General features: G+C 34.4%; 1 protein-coding gene across 1 annotated transcript; it reads left to right on the top strand.

Annotated features, from left to right (window-relative positions):
- Window positions 1–15,599: 15,599 nt before the first annotated feature.
- LOC116189677 (CBS domain-containing protein CBSX5-like) lies at window positions 15,600–17,531 on the top strand. Its single transcript, XM_031519438.1, has 2 exons — window positions 15,600–16,065; window positions 16,417–17,531. The coding sequence occupies exons 1-2, from the start codon at window positions 15,707–15,709 to the stop codon at window positions 17,309–17,311; spliced, it is 1,254 nt and encodes a 417-aa protein (XP_031375298.1). The 5' UTR covers window positions 15,600–15,706; the 3' UTR covers window positions 17,312–17,531.
- The last annotated feature ends 2,829 nt before the right edge of the window (window positions 17,532–20,360 follow it).

Here is a 20,360-nt window from a genome sequence, read left to right as displayed (position 1 = left end):
ATCTTCGGGGAGGTTCAGTTTCGGTCCGGGAGCTTCACGCGCCGGGCCGGATCTCTGACGCGCGAGCCCAACAAACTGGTTGAAGTGGCCTCAGGGCCTGAAGCTGTGGAGGATTAGATCGGAAAGCCCACATAAGGCCCGTGAATTGCCCTGATGGGCTGAAATTGGATATTTTGTTTCAAATAAGTGGTTTGTTTTGAAGGCAAGGGAGTTTATTCGGCTGGCCATACCGGTTCTCCTCGGCATGGCACGCACGCATAATGCAATGCGTAGGCCAGGGCATGAAGACGTCCTTTCAAATGAAGATAGAAGTCCGACCTTGACTCAGATTTGAAGACGGTTCCGTGGCGAATCGAGGCAACAGGTCCAGCGATCCGTCTTCATATTCATACACGTGGAAGAAGGAACTATGACTTCATACGTTGGATGTTAAAGCTCACATAAGGGCACAAACTAGGCCGGTGGGCTCAACGTGCGCTATGTTGGTTATTTATTGAACAGTCGTACGTTGGGATACATACGGAATAGTGTCCGGCTTTGACAAGCCAGGTGACGTCGACGCAGCTAAGGTCGGGCATACTTTACCCTAAGATTCTTCGTTTTTTTGGATAGGTTTTACCGCAAGATTCTTTTTTTTCTTTTTTTTGGATAGGTTTTAACGTAAGATCCTTTGTATGATGGATGGAATCACAATAATGGAAGAGGGACGGGGGCCTTTAGATGATGGGCGTAACGATGGGCAACCACGCCATTGGAGACAAGATTTAGGATTAGGTTCGAATACACGACAATACAGAGAGAGAGATAAGCTGTGTCTCGTTTCATTTCACCCTTCTCTTTCTCTCTCTTCCGCCCTGTGTATGTACTTATCTGTCACATGTGAGAAGTACGGAGCAGAGATGGATTACAGGTCATCCGCCGCTGTCTTTTTCTGTTTAATATATATATATATATATATGTAATATAATAAAATCTGATGCGGGCGGGTGCACCGGCAGCAGATCATGTGGACCAACTCTGATCTCCTCACCTTCTCATGTCGCACAGTCATTGACTCTGACTTCTCATGTTTGTCTGTTGTGGTGGGCGAGGAATCCAATCCATCTCTCTTTCGCTCCGGCTTAACCTTGTCTTGTCCGTTTATTAATTACTGCTACATTGATGATAATAAAATTATAATTCATTAGTAAAACAACAAAATAGTAAATAAAAAACAAAAAGAAACGAAAAGGAAGAATATGCCCGTCAAAGCTGTCAGGCAAATCTGCAATACGCATTGAAAAAAAGGGTGGAAATCTGGTAGGTTTACCAAAAAAATTACCTTAGTTAGACCTTTTTCAGGATTTATATCTTTTTTTCTAAGTGAGATCAATTTTTCAGGATTTATATCGGCGCCCTCTTAAAATTGTGATATCAATTTTTTGAGTTGTAGATCTACTGAGGATTCTTTGATTCTACGTCGAATTTTTTGAATTGAAAATAAACCGCATCTTTTATATAATCAAAGAAAATTCTACGAGTTTCTATTAAAACGCTTGAATAAATAGTTAGTAGATCGGAACGGTGTATTAAAAGAGATCATAGAATAACTTTTTTTCTGATGCTTCATGTTCCTCCCGGTAATCTGCCTTCAATAATTGTTGTCTTGGGCAAAAGAAATAGGTTTTTTTTTTGTTTTTATGGAAGAATACAAGATTTATTTACACCTTTTGACCAATGGCACCGCGTGGTGTATGTACATTTTTTCAAATTGCAAGTTGAAGACAGTACTGATTTATCAGGTTAATGGAATCTCAGCAAGTGGGCTGATGCAAATACGAGTCAGCACATATATATATATATATATATATAAGTATACAACAACGTTATTTTGATCGAGACAAAACATAAGACCAAAGCTTGTTCATGAATCTATTCATTAAAAAAAAAAAAGGAAAAATCAGTGATCGCCGTAAATCTTGAAAGCGAATTGTCCATCTGACCCAAAAAAAGAACGAAAAATATGGCGTTAAATTAACAATAGGACATGCTTTACACGTATGAAAACTAGAACTGAAAAAGACCCTATAAAATAATGTGGAGAAAGTTAATCTCTTGATTTTAACTAATTATCTATTTTAAGTAAATATACAATGTCCTTTTGACCTTGTCCTTCCACGGATAGATTACTACAATTGAGTTGCGCTTATTTGTTGCGTTTATTACATACACTTTCATTAGTAGTTATCCGATGGATCCGCTATTTTTCATATCCTTATAAATTTATCTTGGACATTTATACTCTTGTACCCGCCTTCTGTTGATAGAATGGATTCTCATTTACGTGCCAAGATATTAAAAAAAAATGTCTTCCACGAATGATATATATATATATATATATATATATATATACACACACATATACACACTAGTGAATTTGCCCGTGAAACCTTCTTTGATAAGATTAAAATACATAATACTCGAATGACATAATATATGCTTGTAAAACAATACAAAAATTAATGGGTCATAAGATGTTCATGAGTTCAAAGTCAAAAAAACTCTTTTAAAATATATATATAAATTATAAGTAAGTTAATAGTATCTCATTTCGAATGGATTTGTGACCATTTATAGTCATAAATATGTTCTTACTTTAAGTTATAAGTAAATAAAATAAAAAATAGCCAATACTATGTATGAGGGTTGTTGACAAAAAAAAGAGTAAAAAATTTGCCCTTCTTATTGTTTCTATGACGAATTCTTTTTATTGCATGAAAAATTACAAATAATGAGTTTCGTATTACGTCTATCATGTCATCACTTTTATGTCAATTTTAACAGATTTTTCTGACATGGCACTAATATTACAGACATGGAATGTAGAAATCTACCAAGTCGGCCCCATGGGTATTTAAATATTAAATTCAAATAAAAATTATTCAAAGTAACTAATAATTGAAACATATATATGTATATTTATTGATAATAATATTTACATATGTATAACATAAAAAATTATACACAAAATTAACATACTAATGATAAATTACTATATCTAAGTATATGTATCAGTATTTGTAAAATTTTACCAAACTATCTTCATTATTTTTTACTCTATTGAAGAAAAGTAAAACTGAATGTAAGAATAAAATTATAAAACTACTCAAACTTTAAATTCATTTATCTTATCTCATCCTTCCATCAATTCACACGCACTCATCTCATGCTCTACTTTTTACTTATTTCTCTTCAACCTCCACTCTATCTCTATCTCAACTTTAAGTTACTTTTCTTTTCTTTCACTAAATTTTTTTTTTCAATTTTATCAAAAAAATTTAGATTTTTTTAATAATAGCACAACTATGTATAATTACAGATGGAATATAATGATGAAAAAATAAAGGCAGCATTTTTAAACTACAATTTTTTCACACATCGCGTAGGGCTGGTGCGGAATCTAATGTATGAATAATAAAAAATTGATAAGTTCATTTAAAATAATTCAATTAAAAATAATTTATTTCAAGAAAATATTTCCAATCGATATATTTTTACTTCATCTTTCATTTCAATAGAATATCCTAAAGAAAAAGCAGAAAAGTGAATTCAAATTTTCAATAAAAGTTTACAAAATAATTAATGGAAATATTATTTTCACGAATAGTCTTTCAATGACACCTATAACTCAAAATTCAAAAAAACCCAACCAAATCGATAAAAAAAATTTGAAAGTTAAAGACCTTAAGGGTTGGGTCATAAAGAAAATTGGAAGGAACTCGATTTTATGTATGTATAAATTTATAATAGTAATTCATATTATATATATTATAATTTATACTTAATAAATAAAATAAGAGAACTAACAATATACTTTAGATCCCACCTAAGGCACAAGAATAAATTTAATTTCAGTTGCAAACTATAAGTTGTATTGATAATCGATATTATATTTACATTGGAAGTAACTTATCTATCACTTTTTACACACATACCCTTGAGGAGCAAGAACAAAAATGTACCGAGAGCTCATGCAGGGAGGACATTGACAGCAAGGACTCTTAGCTTATGCAACATTGGTAGAAGGTGGTAGTGGTGGCAAGCACTATAGTGGCAATGGATAGAAAGGTAGTCGATGTATGTGGGCATAAGGAAAAGAAGAGAAAAAGAAACCTGAAATAAGATAAAACAAAATAAAATAAAAAGAAATTTATGGTATAGTATCTCTTTTCTTTGAAGTATCTTTCTTTCTTTCTTTATACTCCCAAATGTGTATATTTGTATCCATAGAATCCCATAAAAATTTGATTGAGACTTTGAAACAAATTACTGACGACAAATATCTTAAAATAATTTTTTAAATAAATTATTATAAATTTTGAAAAGTTCATCGAAAAATTGTTTGAATTTCTTCGGTATTTTCAAAAGGAATTAATCACATGATATACGTTAGTAACTCATCAAAAATATCCATCTATAAAATAAAATTTTAAAATTCTTAATATAAATTTTGAAAATTTATCGATGTAAACGTAAATAGGAAAGGGAAGAGAGGAACCATGAGTGTTGCATGGATAAGTTATTTCATATTTGAATTGTATGTCAGAGTGAATTATTATGGAAAAGAACATGTTAGGTAGTTTTTATTGTGAAAAAATATGAAACGGTGCATTGAAATCGAAAAGTCATGAGAAAGAATAGATATAGGTTGGTTTTTGAAACTTTAAAAAATAAAAGGATTATGGTATAAGAAACAGAATGGGGGAAATTTTTTTCTAACGATTAACAAAGTCAAAGAATAAGAATAATTAAAAAGAGAAGTAATTAAAAACCGAAAGAGAAAAGAGAAAAAAAATTACAAATGTAAATAGGAAAAGGGAGAGAGGAACCATGAGCATTAAATAGAGAATTTATTTAATATTTGATACGTTTGTTATAGTGAATAATTATGAAAAAAAACATATTAGGTAGTTTTTATAGTAAAGAAGTATAAAAGGGTGCCTTGAAATCGAAAATTCACGAGAAATAATACGTATAAGTTAGTTTTTTATTAGAACGAATAAAAGGATGCCGCGATATTGGAAAGATGTGATGTTTAATAGTCTTCCTATTATTTAAGTAAAGGGTAAAATAGTAATATTATTAATTTACCAAGGGCAAAAAGGAAAAAATGTTAAAGAAACACTTTGGGAATGGTCATACTTTAGAAAAGATGTACAAAATTTAACTCGACTGAGATAATATATGATAGAACATGTGAGACAACGAATATTGAGAATTAGCGATGAATTAAGACTCGGAAGTGTGAGAAAAAGTCATACTAATAGAGCACACCAAAAGTATGTGAGTAAAATGTGTGAATAGAAAAGTAGAAATTTACGAAAGATGCTGGTATTTTTTAAATAAAAATCGAGGAAACATGAAGTTTTAAAAATAATTACGTGATTCATAGTGATGAGATAAAGATGTATAAACATGTTGGACCACAAACGTTGAAAATGAACATATGGTGCAACGAAATTTTGAAATTATAAATCGTTATGAAATAACAATAGAATAAACATACATGCAACGAAGTGCTATCCTGATAGAAAGATATGTGAGACAATAAATCGTCAAAAATGAACAATTAATAGAAAAAGTTAGTGTGTACATATATATATATATATTGAAAATGTGTGATTAAAAGTCATGAGTCGAAAATATACAAGAAAAAGTCATGAAGATATAAATGTATTTTTAAAATATTAAAAATTGGAGAAATTTGTTATAGTTTTATGTATAGTATAGGTATAAACATGGGGTGTAACTTTTACAATAATTTTCTTCTTCTTTTTTTGTAACTTTTAAAAAATTTTGATATGATAAAAAATACACTTTTACTTTAATTTCTAATGATGCGTCTTATTAATTTATTTAAAATGTCGTTATGGGTGATGCTATACTTAGATTCCCTCTGTGATTGTTCAAAAGTCGACCCTTTTTTTTTTGACCTTTTTGCCTATTTTGCGGGCTTTAGTTTCAAAATCTAAAATGGTCCCGGTTCGAGTAGAACATATATATGCATATATATATATATATATACACATATACACACACACATAAATCCAACTATGCGAATAAACAAGTTGTTACAACAATCACATGGACACAAAGAGAGATTAGCATCAACAATGATAGAAATTAATCGACGGCCTAATGTGATACTCTCATTGCAATCAAAATATATAAAGATTTGTTTGTAACAAAATGTAATGGCATTTTGTCATCTCACACGTAAATATCTTGAATACACGATTATTTACTTTTTACTAATTATAATAATTAGAGAGCCGACTATATTAAACATTGCTTACCAGGTTTATTTTAAACTATTTGTCTCTTTATAATTGGCTAACCTGTCAATGCATTTGGTCAAATTTTATATGAAACATATATATATATATATATATACAGTATACACAATTTAACACGCAGTGTACGGTTTTGTGTCAACTTGAACTCGATAAAAAGGAGCTGATAGAGAACATGAACGATCGTGGAATCTTTTTTAATTAAATTGATAGGTTATCAAAGGTTTTCCTTTTCTAAACAAAGAATATATATAATTATTACATAGCGACAAGTATTGATAAAATATTACTGTCCGTCTATGTTGACAGAAAAGCATGTCAGGATATTCGGCTTAAATATCAATTTCCTTTTATTATTCTTATATATTCATTTAATTATTAATTAGATTATAACGAATATTCATCAGTCTATTATGATAAAATAAAATTTCTAAAAGCCAATAGATAGGCAAGAGTAGTTTCACAAATAGTTATCGAATATGAAATATTTTGATTATTATGTAAAAATATGCGCATTGCACTACACTCTGTAATTAATTAATTAATTAATTTTATATTAAAACTGATCATACGCTATTATTCAGTATTCGTGCATGAATAATGTAATGTAATATAATATCATGAGGAGAAGAAAACACATGTGGTTGGTCGAACTGTGATAGCTAGTCCTAGAAAATTGCTGATTTAATTAATTTAATTGAGTTCTAGAAATTTGAGAAAATTCGTGGTTAATGATGAGCAATGAAGTGAGCCGCAAGAAGGAAAGTTTTCATCTTCGATCAGCTCGACCATCCAATTAATCTTCGTATGTGTTCGTCAGGTACGAACGAAATCGAATTAATGAAGTAAAATCCAGAATAAGACTCGTGGGCTTTTTTTTTTTAAATACATGAATAGCAAACCGTAAAAATTAAAAATTATGAAATATGATCGATAGTGACATTAATTGTAGATGGTAGTGCTGCGGGTCCTGCAATATGCCATCATCAAGTGCACCGATGTGATGGATATGTACTTATCCTGAAATTGGACCCTCACTGTACGGCTACCCTTTAGTGATGAAAAAAAATCCTAAGATAATTTTCACCGGACCCGGTCGATAAGCTGTCTGAAACCAACACACAAGCTGTAATTACGTTGATAAATAATTAAACGGCTTTTCCTGCTGAAAAAAAATAATTAAACAGCTTTCTATTTTATCGGGAAGCAAATGGACCGGCTGATTTTCTTGCTGGTCGTAATTCTTGTGATGACTTTATGTATTTCGCTCGATGCCCGATAAGATGGCAAACACTGTTTTGTATGATATTTTGGGAACGTCTAGTTCCAAATCAGTTTGTTCAAACACTACCACTCATGAATGAAGTGCCATTCCTGATCTGCAAAAAGAAGTACCATTTCTGATAAAGGAAACGGCTTTTATTCAAGTTTTTAATTTTATGAATTTTTTTAATATAATGTATATGTATATATATATATATATATATCATTTTAAACTGCTACAAATTAAATTTAACGTAGATGTGATCTTTCGCGATGGCTCTGCTGAACTTCCATGACATGCGCCATGTTTCATCATGCCCCGTTATATTTCCTGCACATGATTCCAGTTTACCTATCATAGTATAGTCAATCAGTCATTAATAATTATTAATAAAAAATTACAATAATGTATAGTTATTTAGTAACTTAATTAATGTACTGTGTGTATAATAAATTACATATTCTTTTCCAAATTATTTTTTTATTACCAATAAGACCTTTACATGCATAGTTAATAAATTTCTATTACCAATAATTGTTCTTTTATCTCAAGATGGTTAATTCTGAAACGTGTGCATACACATGCACGAGCTACGTATGCGTATAAATATGTTGGATGGATGCGAATATTCGTGTATGATATTCTTGAGAAATATATAGGTTCATATAATGTTGGTCCCTTTCTCTATGTATAGACATATACAATATTACATACTTTTTTGGGGTTAAATATATATATATATATATATATATATATGTATATATGCATGTCTATGTGTGGACGAAGAGACCTCAAAGTTTGAATTGCAATTCAAAAATCTGTCTTTTCAGTTTCCAGCAATATGGTGATAGGATGTAACCTACCATCATTTTAGGTACTTTAGTTGGTTTTTCGTATGGGGTTTAAATAAAAGTTATATTGGATATCGAATAACCAGTTTTAAAATTTTTATTTCTTCTGAAATGCATATAGGCACATATATGTTGTATATATGGACAAAGAAATGAAAGAAAAAACAACTTTTTACATTATATTCCGGTATATATAATTAAAAAAAGTGATTTATGCACTCGCACTTCTTTCATATCGATATATTCCTAATAATATGATTAGTTCCACATATAACTAATAAATTAACTCGTGGCATGGTCTATATATGAATTCAAATGTAAAGTATGACTATCTTTATGCTAGTGGGATAGATGGTTTAGGCACATACCTAAACGTATATGTTTCTAACAACTAACTTTTTGGATTTACTCATCAAATTTAAAAAGAAAAAATTTAGGATCTTCAATCTATGCACGACCATTCACTTGTAGCTTTCATTTATTCTCACATTTTAGATAGGTCGAATGTGTTTTAACTTATAATAAGTGCCTTTTTTTTCTTGTGAACAAAATTGTTGGAGATATTACTCTCGCAATTTTCGAAAATTGAACATTAAAAGTTATTTCTCGCAATTTCCAAGAATTGAGCATTAAAAATTATTTCTTTTTCAATAAATGCGCTTCTTGAAATTAGAATTTTTATTATCCTCCTTACGGAGATTAAAACTACTTACCACCCAACTAATAATTGGTTGGTTATAAGCGACTTTTTTCAATTGATAATGATGAACGCGGTTTGGACTCGGAATTTATTATTACAACTTGTGTGTTCTATATCGGAAAAAGATATAGAGAATTTAGGATAAATTTCAAAGTGTGAAAGTAAGTATGTATTATAATAAAGATCATGCCAAGTAATCGCTCTTTTTCATTTATATTAATTAAGTGTTACGTCATCCCTCCACCGAAACTATATCTAGATGCAATCTTTTTACACATGAGGACTAATTAATCGGTAAAAATCGTAATCATTGCATTTCAATTATTATATTATGCATGTCTAAGTGTATGTATATTTATATTTATTATATAGGTAAAGTGCAACCAAGTGGTGATTAAGAAGAATTAATAATTTCCACCAATAGAATAGTAAAAAGTTTGATGGGTGTGTAAATTTATGTTATCCGCGAAACTCTCTTTAATTGACAAAAGGACAAAAGTGGCGACTCACCTCGGCCCATGGCTTAGGTTAAAAAGAACATTTAATTAATTTTGATTCATCCTTATCTCCAAATAAATTAACGTTAATGTCAAATCGACCGGATTAACTTATTAGAAATTAGCGGACTCTTTTATCTTAATAGTTCCATCAATTACTTTCCAAATAGACGATCGCGTCAAATTAAGCTAGCTGAAGATCAATCAAGTAATATATATGCTTCTATGGCTGTGATAATTTCCTCTTCTGTAAAATAATTGTGAACAAAAGAATTATGTGGATGTGTTTGTTACTTTATAAGAATGTTCCATTTCATTCGATTACTAGTCCTCCTGAATCAGTTTGATATGATATTGACATCTGAGAATCATTTTGGCATATCAAAATCAATTGATTCTCATAACACGGACCTTGCTTTAAAGTCTTTCCCATGGTAGGGTGTTTGATTAGTAACCGCGTCGGTTAGGGCATGACACGCACAGCTAGCTCGGGTTTAAATCTACTATAAATGAATATAAACACAGAGGATTAATCACATACACCAGAAAAAATGGAAGATATTATGTGAAAATGGGCAATATTAATGAAATTAGCGCAAGATGACTTCGAGAATTGATGGGGTTATCATTTATGCGAAAATGGAGGTCATGTCTCAGCTAAGGTAACCAGTGGGAAACCTTACAAAGTAAATGGACGTGACACGCTGACAGTTACACAAATATATTCATATATATATATATATATGCATTTACATGTCAGTATGAATATATATCAGCAATGACATGACACCGCATATATTGACGATAGAGGATATATATAAGTTCTTGAAAAGGAGATCTCATATATTTCTTTCCCAAGTATTTCTTTCAATTAAGCCAGGCAAGGAGCGGTCTCCTTCAAAGACGTCGTGTTCCACAATGACTAATCGATTGGTATGTATGGTATTTGTCATCGCAAATTTTTTGCAATGGATCTCGACGCAATCGAGATGGACTTTATCCCTACTAGTGCAATCTGTCTATATCGAGAGGGCCAAAATAATTTATTGCCAATAATTAATATACCATTAATCATGTGAGCTATCGGTTTATGTTTCTATCAGATTTAGGTAAGCCACATTAATTATAGTCATCTAGGGTTTTTTTGGAGTTTCTCATTAAGATATCTATATTAACATAATTTGCTAATTTGGTTCGACAAGATTTCTCGTTACTAGTAGAATAATTCGATCTACGTAAAACTAGCCGAATTATCAAAAGTTGCGATCTGCAATAGTTTAATTATGCAATATGCCTAACTTATCAATGCTTCGATGGAATTCCGCAGTTGCAACTGAACGATCCAGTCACCATCATGGATAGTAATACACAGCCTATTTATGTTCTCTAAAGCTCGCAACATATTTGTACGAGGCTGATTTACTGGTGTAGATACAGTTTATTATGCATGTAGCATGTACTTCGGATTTGTAGTATGCGTAGCACAAATACGACATTCCGTGTTTCTTTGACCAACTACCTCAGTGTCTTTATAATCGTAAAAGGCTGATTAATTATATATCCGATAGTCAATTTGCATGGCTGCAAGTTGCTATACCTAACCGAAGGTGATTGTATGCATATATATTATGATTACTTTGTAATGCAGTCAGCGAATTCTATGTACCTGCAAGCATCTGGAAAGCATAATCTAATTATTATAAACAAATATGCCAACATTCACACTGAAAAGAGTGCATCAGAAACCCTATGACATTTATTTATTTATTTTTACATATTTTATATATATTACGAATGAGGTCCATTTGAATTTAAAAGAAAATAGATGAATAACAAATAAAAGTGTAGAGAGAGTCCCACCGATGAAAATACCAAAGCCTTGCTGTCAATTTCACCTTTATATTATGTTGTTCGACTATTTATCTAATATTCTCCCTCTCTTTGTTTTTCTCTATATAGATATCTGTTTTTTTTTTTGAAGAGAAATTAAGGGGCCGGGAAAATTTATAGCGAGGAACAAACGTGAATTTTCTAGCTTTCGGTCGATGACATTTACCACAGGGACTACTATATATGTTGCCTTTTGTAGAATTTTATATATGTGCCTAATGCGATAACCGATGGGGGTCAAAACAACACAGCTTGCGGAGACTCTCTTTCTTCTTCGCCAACTACTAATACTATATTGCCATTTCATTTGGAGATAATTAACTTTTAAGTATAATTTACTTACGATTAATAAATTAAACTTGTATGCTTGGAAAAGATGCCTAACTCTCTTATTATCAGAACAAGTGCAGTTTCATCCCGTGTAATTCGTGACTCGTCGTAGAGTTAACCTATTCAGGATGTAAGTTACAATCGATGGGAAGAGTCACGAGAGTTTCACGTAGAGAAAAAAAAAATATATATATATATATATATATATATTTCGATTATAAGGGAGACCCATAGACCTATTATAATGAAATAAAAAATACTAAACATCAAATAAAATGGTACAAATAATTCCATATGAATATCGAATCCAGAATCTATTAGTTACCAAGCGGAAGCGTGCATTATTGTGCTATAGCCGCACTGTACCCTCTTTGATGAGAATATAATTTAATTTGGGGAATTGAATTCCCTTTTTTAGAAACGTGTGGAATTGTATGCCACTAACAGGATGCAGATGGAACAGCATGGGCTTGCCCGAATTGTGGAGGACGTAATTGTCGGTCAAATGAACAGCTGGGCCTTACTTGACTAGTAAAATTAATTGGTATCGTTATTTTATTTTTATTTTTATTTTTTATCCGGATACAAATAAGATGAGTTGTTGAACAAAATTCATGTCATATCGGTCCACAGACTTCCCTTATAACCAAAAAAAAAAACTATATCCTGTTAGAGAGAAAAGATTAATAATCTTAACTATTATTTCCAGTTACAGTAAGCTCCTAGTATATGAGAACTTTATCATTCCTAAAACAGAAATCTCGTTTAGATATAAGGGGATCAGTGCCAAACATGTGGTCGAGGACGAGCGGCTGGGTGGCATGCATGCATCCTTGTGTGTGTCTACTCACTCTCGAGGCATGGACAATGTCACTTACTTCGCTCGCACTCCTTTGATTCTAGGTCGGGATGGTCGAATCATTGAGGTGTGAGCAAACTAACTCGGGCATCATCTCACAACCGATTCATCAAGGTGTGAGTGAACTGACTTAGGCATCATTTCTACGGCTGATGTTTTAGTTTAACCACTCTCTCCGTAAAAATTAGAATTTATTCCACTCGTCGAGGAATAAAACGTAATTATTCAATTAAAACTATTACACAAATTTCACCAAAATTCCTTCATGCTGAGATCCAGTGGAGAATTGATGAATTGATTGATTGATTGAGGTACATTTAGAAGAAAATTTTTTTAAAAAGATTTTGAGCCGAAAAGATAAAGTGAATTCAGTAAAATGGGAAAATCATCTCACTGGTCTTCTCCCCATAATATTAAAGCGACAAAATAGTATGCCTTCAATTTCAAACTTCGACAAAAATAAGAAATAAAAAAAACATAGACAAATATCTCTCTTTTATTTTTTCGATAGGTATCTAAAAATTCAATAAAACTCTGACTAATTTAGTTGAATCAGATCGGCCCACTAATGAGTAAAACTAACTCGGGTATCATCTCACAGCCGATTCGTCAAGGTGTGAGTGAACTGAGGCATCATCTCTACGGCTGATGTTTTAGTTTAACCACTCTCTCCATAAAAATCGAAATTTATTCCACTCGTCAAGGAGTCAACGTAATTATTTAATCAAACTATTACACAAATTTCACCAAAAATCCTTCATGCTGAGATTCAGTGGAGAATTGATGAATTGATTGATTGATTGAGGTACATTTAGAAGAAATTTTTTTAAAAAAGTTTTTGAGCCGAAAAGATAATTCAGTAAAAACGGGGAAATCATCTCACTGATCTTCTCCCCATAATATTAAAGCAACAAAATAGTATTCCTTCAATTTCAAACTTCGACAAAAATAAGAAATAAAAAAAACATAGACAAATATCTCTCTTTTATTTTTTCGATAGGTATCCAAAAATTCAATAGAGCTCCGACTAATTTAGTTGAACCGAATCGGTCCACTAAGAAGTAAAACTAATTCGGACATCATCTCACAGCCGATTCGTCAAGGTATGAGTGAACTCAGGCATCATCATTGCAGCTGATGTTTTAGTTGAACCACTCTCTCCGTAAAAATTGAAATTTATTCCACTCGTCAAGGAATTACCGTAATTATTCAATCAAACTATTACACAAATTTCACCAAAAATCCTTCATGCTGAGATTCAGTGGAGAATTGATGAATTGATTGATTGATTGGTTAGAAGAAATTTCGTTTTTTTAAAGTTTTTGAGCCGAAAAGATAATTCAGTAAAAAACGGGAAAATCATCTCATTAGAGCTTCGACTAATTTAGTTGAACCAAATCGGTCCACTAAGGAGTAAAACTAATTCGGGCATCATCTCACAGCCGATTCGTCAAGGTATGAGTAAACTCAGGCATCATCACTGCAGCTGATGTTTTAGTTTAACCACTCTCTCCATAAAAATTGAAATTTATTCCACTCGTCAAGGAATTACCATAATTATTCAATCAAACTATTACACAAATTTCACCAAAAATCCTTCATGCTGAGATTCAGTGGAGAATTGATGAATTGATTGATTAGAAGAAATTTTGTTTTTTTAAAGTTTTTGAGCCGAAAAGATAATTCAGTAAAAACGGGAAAATCATCTCACTGGTCTTCTCACCATAATATTAAAGTGGCAAAATAGTATTCCTTCAATTTCAAATAACGACAAAAATAAAAAATAAAAAAAGGGAAAAAAACAAAGGCAAATATCTCTCTGTTTTTTTTTTTTCCTGTATGTATCCAGAAATTTAATAGAATTTCGACTAATTCAGTTGAGTCGGGTCGGCCCACTAAAAGATAAAACTCTAATAGTGTAGATTTTTTGTATTCATAAGAACGAATTCGAGATCTTACTTAAGCGGAATAAATACCGAATCGCTTTATTCATAAGGACGAACCCGAAATCTTAATTAAACGGAATAAATACCGAACCGCTTAAATCAATTAATGAAGAGTATCTCTCCTTGAACAGTATTTATACTATAATTTTTTCCCATTTTTTTATAGAGTCAAATATCTCTCCTTAGAAGTAAATCATAAAATAACCTGTGCTAGAAAATGGGAAAATGATTATTTTATGAAGCCGTGAGCATATGATTTAGAATCATCGGAAATAGCATGTTAAGTAACACGATGACACAGTTGATTCGCATGACATGATACTTTAAAAAAAAATGAATAAATAAAAAAGAGAGATTCACATGGCATGACACTCTTAACTCAAATATTTATAATAATGTGATCTAACCTTCAAGTTTAGGTTACTTTTTTTTTCCCCGAAAATAATTCATGTTACAACTTTAGGTTACTATCTAATAATGTTAATAGGCTCCAAGATTCAAGATTTGATCGGGCACATTCGAAAGTTGGACCAGCCCTTGGATGGTTGACTGATATAGCCTAGCAGCAGACTATATTGTCGTTCGGTGCATGTCGGTTGATTGTCCGTAATCCTCATCCATTCTCGTTGTTTACGAACCCATTAGAGCTTCTGAGGACTTGGAAGCACAGATCTGAAATCACATACTTGAGATGCCATTGTGCCTCGGAAGAGTAAAAACCTCATGTACTGTCCTTTTCTGTTAAATCTTTGACGGAGTTGATAAAACGGTATGTAGCGGTAAAAATACAAACCTTCAGGGAGTGGAATTAGAAAAACTAAAAACACAGGGAGCAGAATGAAATTTCTAAGGAAAGTTCGTTCGGTTCTCCCTTGTCGTCTTCTTCTTCTTGTCTATAAAACCCCCTTCGGCCCTCTGCAACTCCCTCCATTAATAGACATTCGAAGGGGAGAAAGCTACACTTCATCATCAGGATTCAGGAACACTAAACCTGCAAAGCTCCCACATAAAACTTAATACTTAATCATCGCATTTGCATGGCAGTTGGGCTTTTATCCCACAGTGTGTCGGATCTCTGCCTCGGGAAGCCGGCGCTTCGGCCCCTCCCTGCCACCGCCTCCGTCGGCGACGCCATCCTTGCCCTCCGCAGCTCCAGCGACCCCCACCTCAGCGTATGGTCCTGCGACCACCGCCCAAACAGCAGCAGCAGCTCCCTTGAAGTTGATGCCGGTGCTGCTTGCAGGTGCGTGGGGAAAGTGTGCATGGTGGATGTGATCTGCTATCTCTGCCGGGAAGACAACCTCCGGCGTCCCGGTGACGCCCTCAAGGCCCCCGTGACGGAGATTCTGCCGGAATCGTCGGACGCCAGCGTAAGACACTTGGAGCCCTCCTCGAGGTAAAAAATTTCGACTGATTCGGTGGAAGTTGTCGGATTCCTCGTCGTTGATCATCGAGTTCTTGGCATTTTCTCTCTTTACAGCTAATTGTTGACCCAAAAAACTGACATTTTGGAGCTAATCGGTTTCTAGGCATTCTTGATATCTTGCATTCTTGGACTAAATCTCTCAGGGTTACCCCCAAAATTAGATCTTGGAACGCATGCATTTTGATCCTCTGTTGCTGGGTTAGAAAATTTCAGCTTTTTTTTTTTTTTTAATGATAACGGGTTAGATAGCTTCAGGTGTATGTAAATTCAAGAAGTGCGGTGGATTTTCATATTTATGTATCTTGTTCTTTGTGGTTGCAGCTTGTTGGAAGCCATTGATATCATCTTACAAGGAGCACAGAACCTTGTGGTGCCAATCCAAACCAAAAGAAGCACAAGAAGAAAGCTTCCCGGCAAGCCCCTCTCGGCCAGCCCGACCCACCACAGCAACGGCCTCGAGTTCTGCTGGCTCACCCAGGAAGACGTGGTCCGGTTCCTCCTCAGCTCGATCGCGCTCTTCTCCCCTCTTCCGGCCCTCTCCATCGACTCCCTCGGCCTCATAAACCCCGACTTCCTGGCCGTGGACTACGACTCCCCTGCATCCTCTGCCCTCGGGCCGATCTCCCTCTCCCTGGCCCACCAGACCTCGGTGGCCGTCACCGACTCGGAGGGGGTCCTCATCGGGGAGATCTCCCCCTTCACCCTTGCATCCTGTGACGAGACCGTGGCGGCGGCCGTCGCCACCCTCTCTTGCGGGGACCTCATGGCCTACATTGACTGTGGCGGGCCACCGGAGGACCTCGTCCGTGTGGTCAAGTCAAGGCTGAGGGAACAGAATCTGATAGGGCTGCTGGAAGGATTCTCCTTCAGCTCCAGCTCCTCCTCTATCTCCTCAATGTTGAGTAGTGGGAGCTGGTGTTCATCGTCTTCCTCGGACGAGGAGAGCGTGGGTTCCCCAAATGGGTCGCTCCCAAGGATAGGAAGGCAGCGGTCATTGGGCTACTCGGCAAGGATGGTACGGCGATCCGAGGCCATAGTATGCCACCCAAAGAGCTCGCTGGTGGCCGTGATGATCCAGGCGATAGCGCACCGGGTGAACTACGTGTGGGTGATAGAGGAGGATGGTAGCTTAGTAGGGATTGTGACCTTCTCCAGCATGTTGGAGGTCTTCAGGGAACACCTGGAGTTGCATGATGATGGCCTAGGTGAACTTTGATGGAAAGTTTGAGGAGTAAAAAGCAAAGAAAAAAAAAGTTCTGTTTATCTTTATTGCAGGTTTTTCCTATATGCGGGGTTTTTTTGGAACATTGATGTGATGATGATGATGATGATGATGGATGGGGACATGGTCGTGTGAATAGAGTTGAGCTTTTTCCTTTTTGTCTAATTTTTTTTTAATTATTTCGAATAAAGATAAGAAAAAACGGTCAAATATATCATGAAAGATTAATTATGCTCTCGAATTATTTTTTACAATTAGAGGAGCCTTCCGTTTGACGAAATTGTTCACGTGGCATTTTTAATTCATTCTTATTCTCTCCCCCATTTTATTTGAATTTCTCTATTTTTTTTTTCTTTCATTTTCTCTTCTCTCTTTCTCTAATGTTTTCCCTCCCATTCATCCTCTGTCACATGGGAAATGTGTGGGGAAAGCATGGTAAAATGTGTGGGGAAGAGAGAGAGAAGGATGGGCATGAAAGAGGCAACACCTAGCGGAAGCCCTGTAGGAACCCTAAAACCTCGTACTCGAATCCAATCAGATCAACACCCGATTATCTATTTCCATGGAAGAACTCCCACACTCAGCCAATCAATAATCAATAGAAATTCAGGAAATTAGCGGAGGCCCACCCGCAAATCAACGCTTGCCCGGCCAAAATCCAAAACCCAGATATCGCAAAACGTAAAGCAGCAAGCGGAGCCAACGCAGATCAAGTGCCGGCGTCATTGAAAAATCGCAATGGCGATCGAGAATCGTGAGGGGAGTGCATAATCAGGGAATGGAGAGATTGAATTTGGGGATTGAAAAATGAACCCTTGGAGGGGACAAGGAAATGGCGGATCACGGACGGCGGCGGCGGAGGAAGACGAGTAGGAGGGAGACTCCGGTCTAAATTTTGCAGATCTCTCTCTCTCTCTCTAAATCGAATGTTATTTGTTGTTTTGTTTGTTGCTCCGTCGCTAGCAAACAATAATAAGATCGTAAATTGATGAATTTCCCATCAGATCACATATATATATATATATGTGTGTGTGTATGTATGTATGATGCACGAGGTTATTAATTAATCTAATTACTATATATTTTATTTTAAGAAAAATGAAAGGATGATAACATTAAAATTGAAATATTGAAAAAGTAATGCTAAAATTCTGTAAGTGTTTGCTTATCAAGATGATTTTCTTCATCAACAAATTATGGGAAAGAAACTGGTTTTGGCCTTTTAACTTACACTAGGTTCAGGTAAATGAAAGGGGAGGGAGGGAGAGAGGAGAAAATGAAGAATAATAATAAAAAAAAGTAAAGAAATTCAAACAAAAAAGGGGAGAGAGAAAGAATGAATTAAAAATGCCACGTGAACGATTCCGCTCAGCTCTTGACGAAACCAAACGGAATGGCTCCTCTAGTTTGCTTTTTAACAATTAAGGTTTTATGCGTTGTAAAAAATAATTCGATACAAAATCAATCTTTCATCGTGTATTTGACCATTTTCTCTAAAAACAACTTTCATTTTTCTCCCTCTCCCTTTTTTTTTTTTCCCCTGGGTGTCTATTTTGTTTCCTGTTCATGATATCCATTAGATCAAGAAAAGAATAAAAGTGGAAAATTTGTGTGGAGATCTTGATCTTGTTGAAGATCATATCATGTACCACTTTTGTTTAATGTATTTGTGTTTCCTCTAAAGGGTTGTGAGTGAACAGTTAATCGTTCTTCTTAATGAAAACTTTGGTGGTTTTGATTAGTGGGATAGGAATTGGAGGGGATTAGAATAGACAAAGAATTGGAAATAGGAGGGATTAAATTTGAACCGGAATCCCAAATCTAATCAGGGCAACCAGACGGGTTGTTAGATATTGCATGGGGAAGAATATCTGTCGTGGGATATTGCACATACCCAAAGTGTCCATTTTCTTGACAATAAAGCCCTGGTTGGGATCGCAAGTCCGACCGCAATGTAAAATTCCATCCTCCTTGAATCCCAATGCTTCTTAGAGGGACCATCGAGCGACAATAGAGCTAGCCTTCCGTCATATGTGGAGGCAGTGATACTTGAATCGTCAAGTCTCGGTAAAGGATATGAGCCTAAAAGTCCTTTTCGGTGCACGTGGAAGAATTTTTAATGCACGAACAACCCTCGAATTTCTAACCTCCCCGTTCGAAGGGACATCGCAGCATCACGTTGGTCACAATCGTCTGTGGGAGTTTCCAAGTGAATCATTATTGTGTGTCTCTCCTCATTGTCTTTCTCAAATATTGGTGGAGTGCTCGAGTTTTTTTTTTTTCGATTACAATGACACCCATGAGCCTAGTATATTAAAATAAAAATTCTAAATATTTAATAAAGGGACACGGATAATCCTACTGGATATCGAATCCTTAGATATTTTACGTAGTCTTACTTCACCTAAAAGCATGGGATTATGCTAATTTTATTAAGTTAGCTTTGCAGATTCGCATGTGGCAAGGGTTTTGCTTTTGCCAACATTAAGCTAATTTATTGATATTAAAGCTCTATAGCGTTACTTAATTTTGTAATCGTGTTTCTTGCTCTATATGTTTGGTCCGGTCGAATAAGCTGACCGATGACAATGAATAATTATCGAGACTCAATAGCTTAGATCCTTTGTCCGTATGAAATCCTTTTTATCATCGTAATATCACAAGCACGCAGAGTATCCCTCTCAAAGTCGGGCCAACATTATATACTAGACCAAATTCTCGGATAACTTTGTTGAACGATTTCATGATGAAATTGACTATAAGGGTCAAGTAGATAAGATTGTGAAATCGTGATTTTTTTAAATTTTGAGTGAAATCACGATTGATTTCGTCTCTCTCAACTAAATAACTGGATTGAATATATATATATATATATATATATATATATATATATATATATGCATATGTATATATGTTTGAGTCATTCCTCTGCAGATTGAAAATGAATTTGATTTCTGTCAGGAAGAAGAAAATGTCCTTCAAAGGTCAGCTCTTCAAAACGAGTCATTCGACAAAACAAGCACAATCCAAAACATTCGGAGCA

The sequence above is a fragment of the Punica granatum genome, chromosome 1 (genome assembly GCF_007655135.1).
Source record: "Punica granatum isolate Tunisia-2019 chromosome 1, ASM765513v2, whole genome shotgun sequence".
In the NCBI taxonomy this organism is placed as follows: domain Eukaryota; kingdom Viridiplantae; phylum Streptophyta; class Magnoliopsida; order Myrtales; family Lythraceae; genus Punica; species Punica granatum.
Note: the sequence above shows the minus strand (reverse complement) of the source record. Positions and strands in the feature narration are given on the sequence as shown.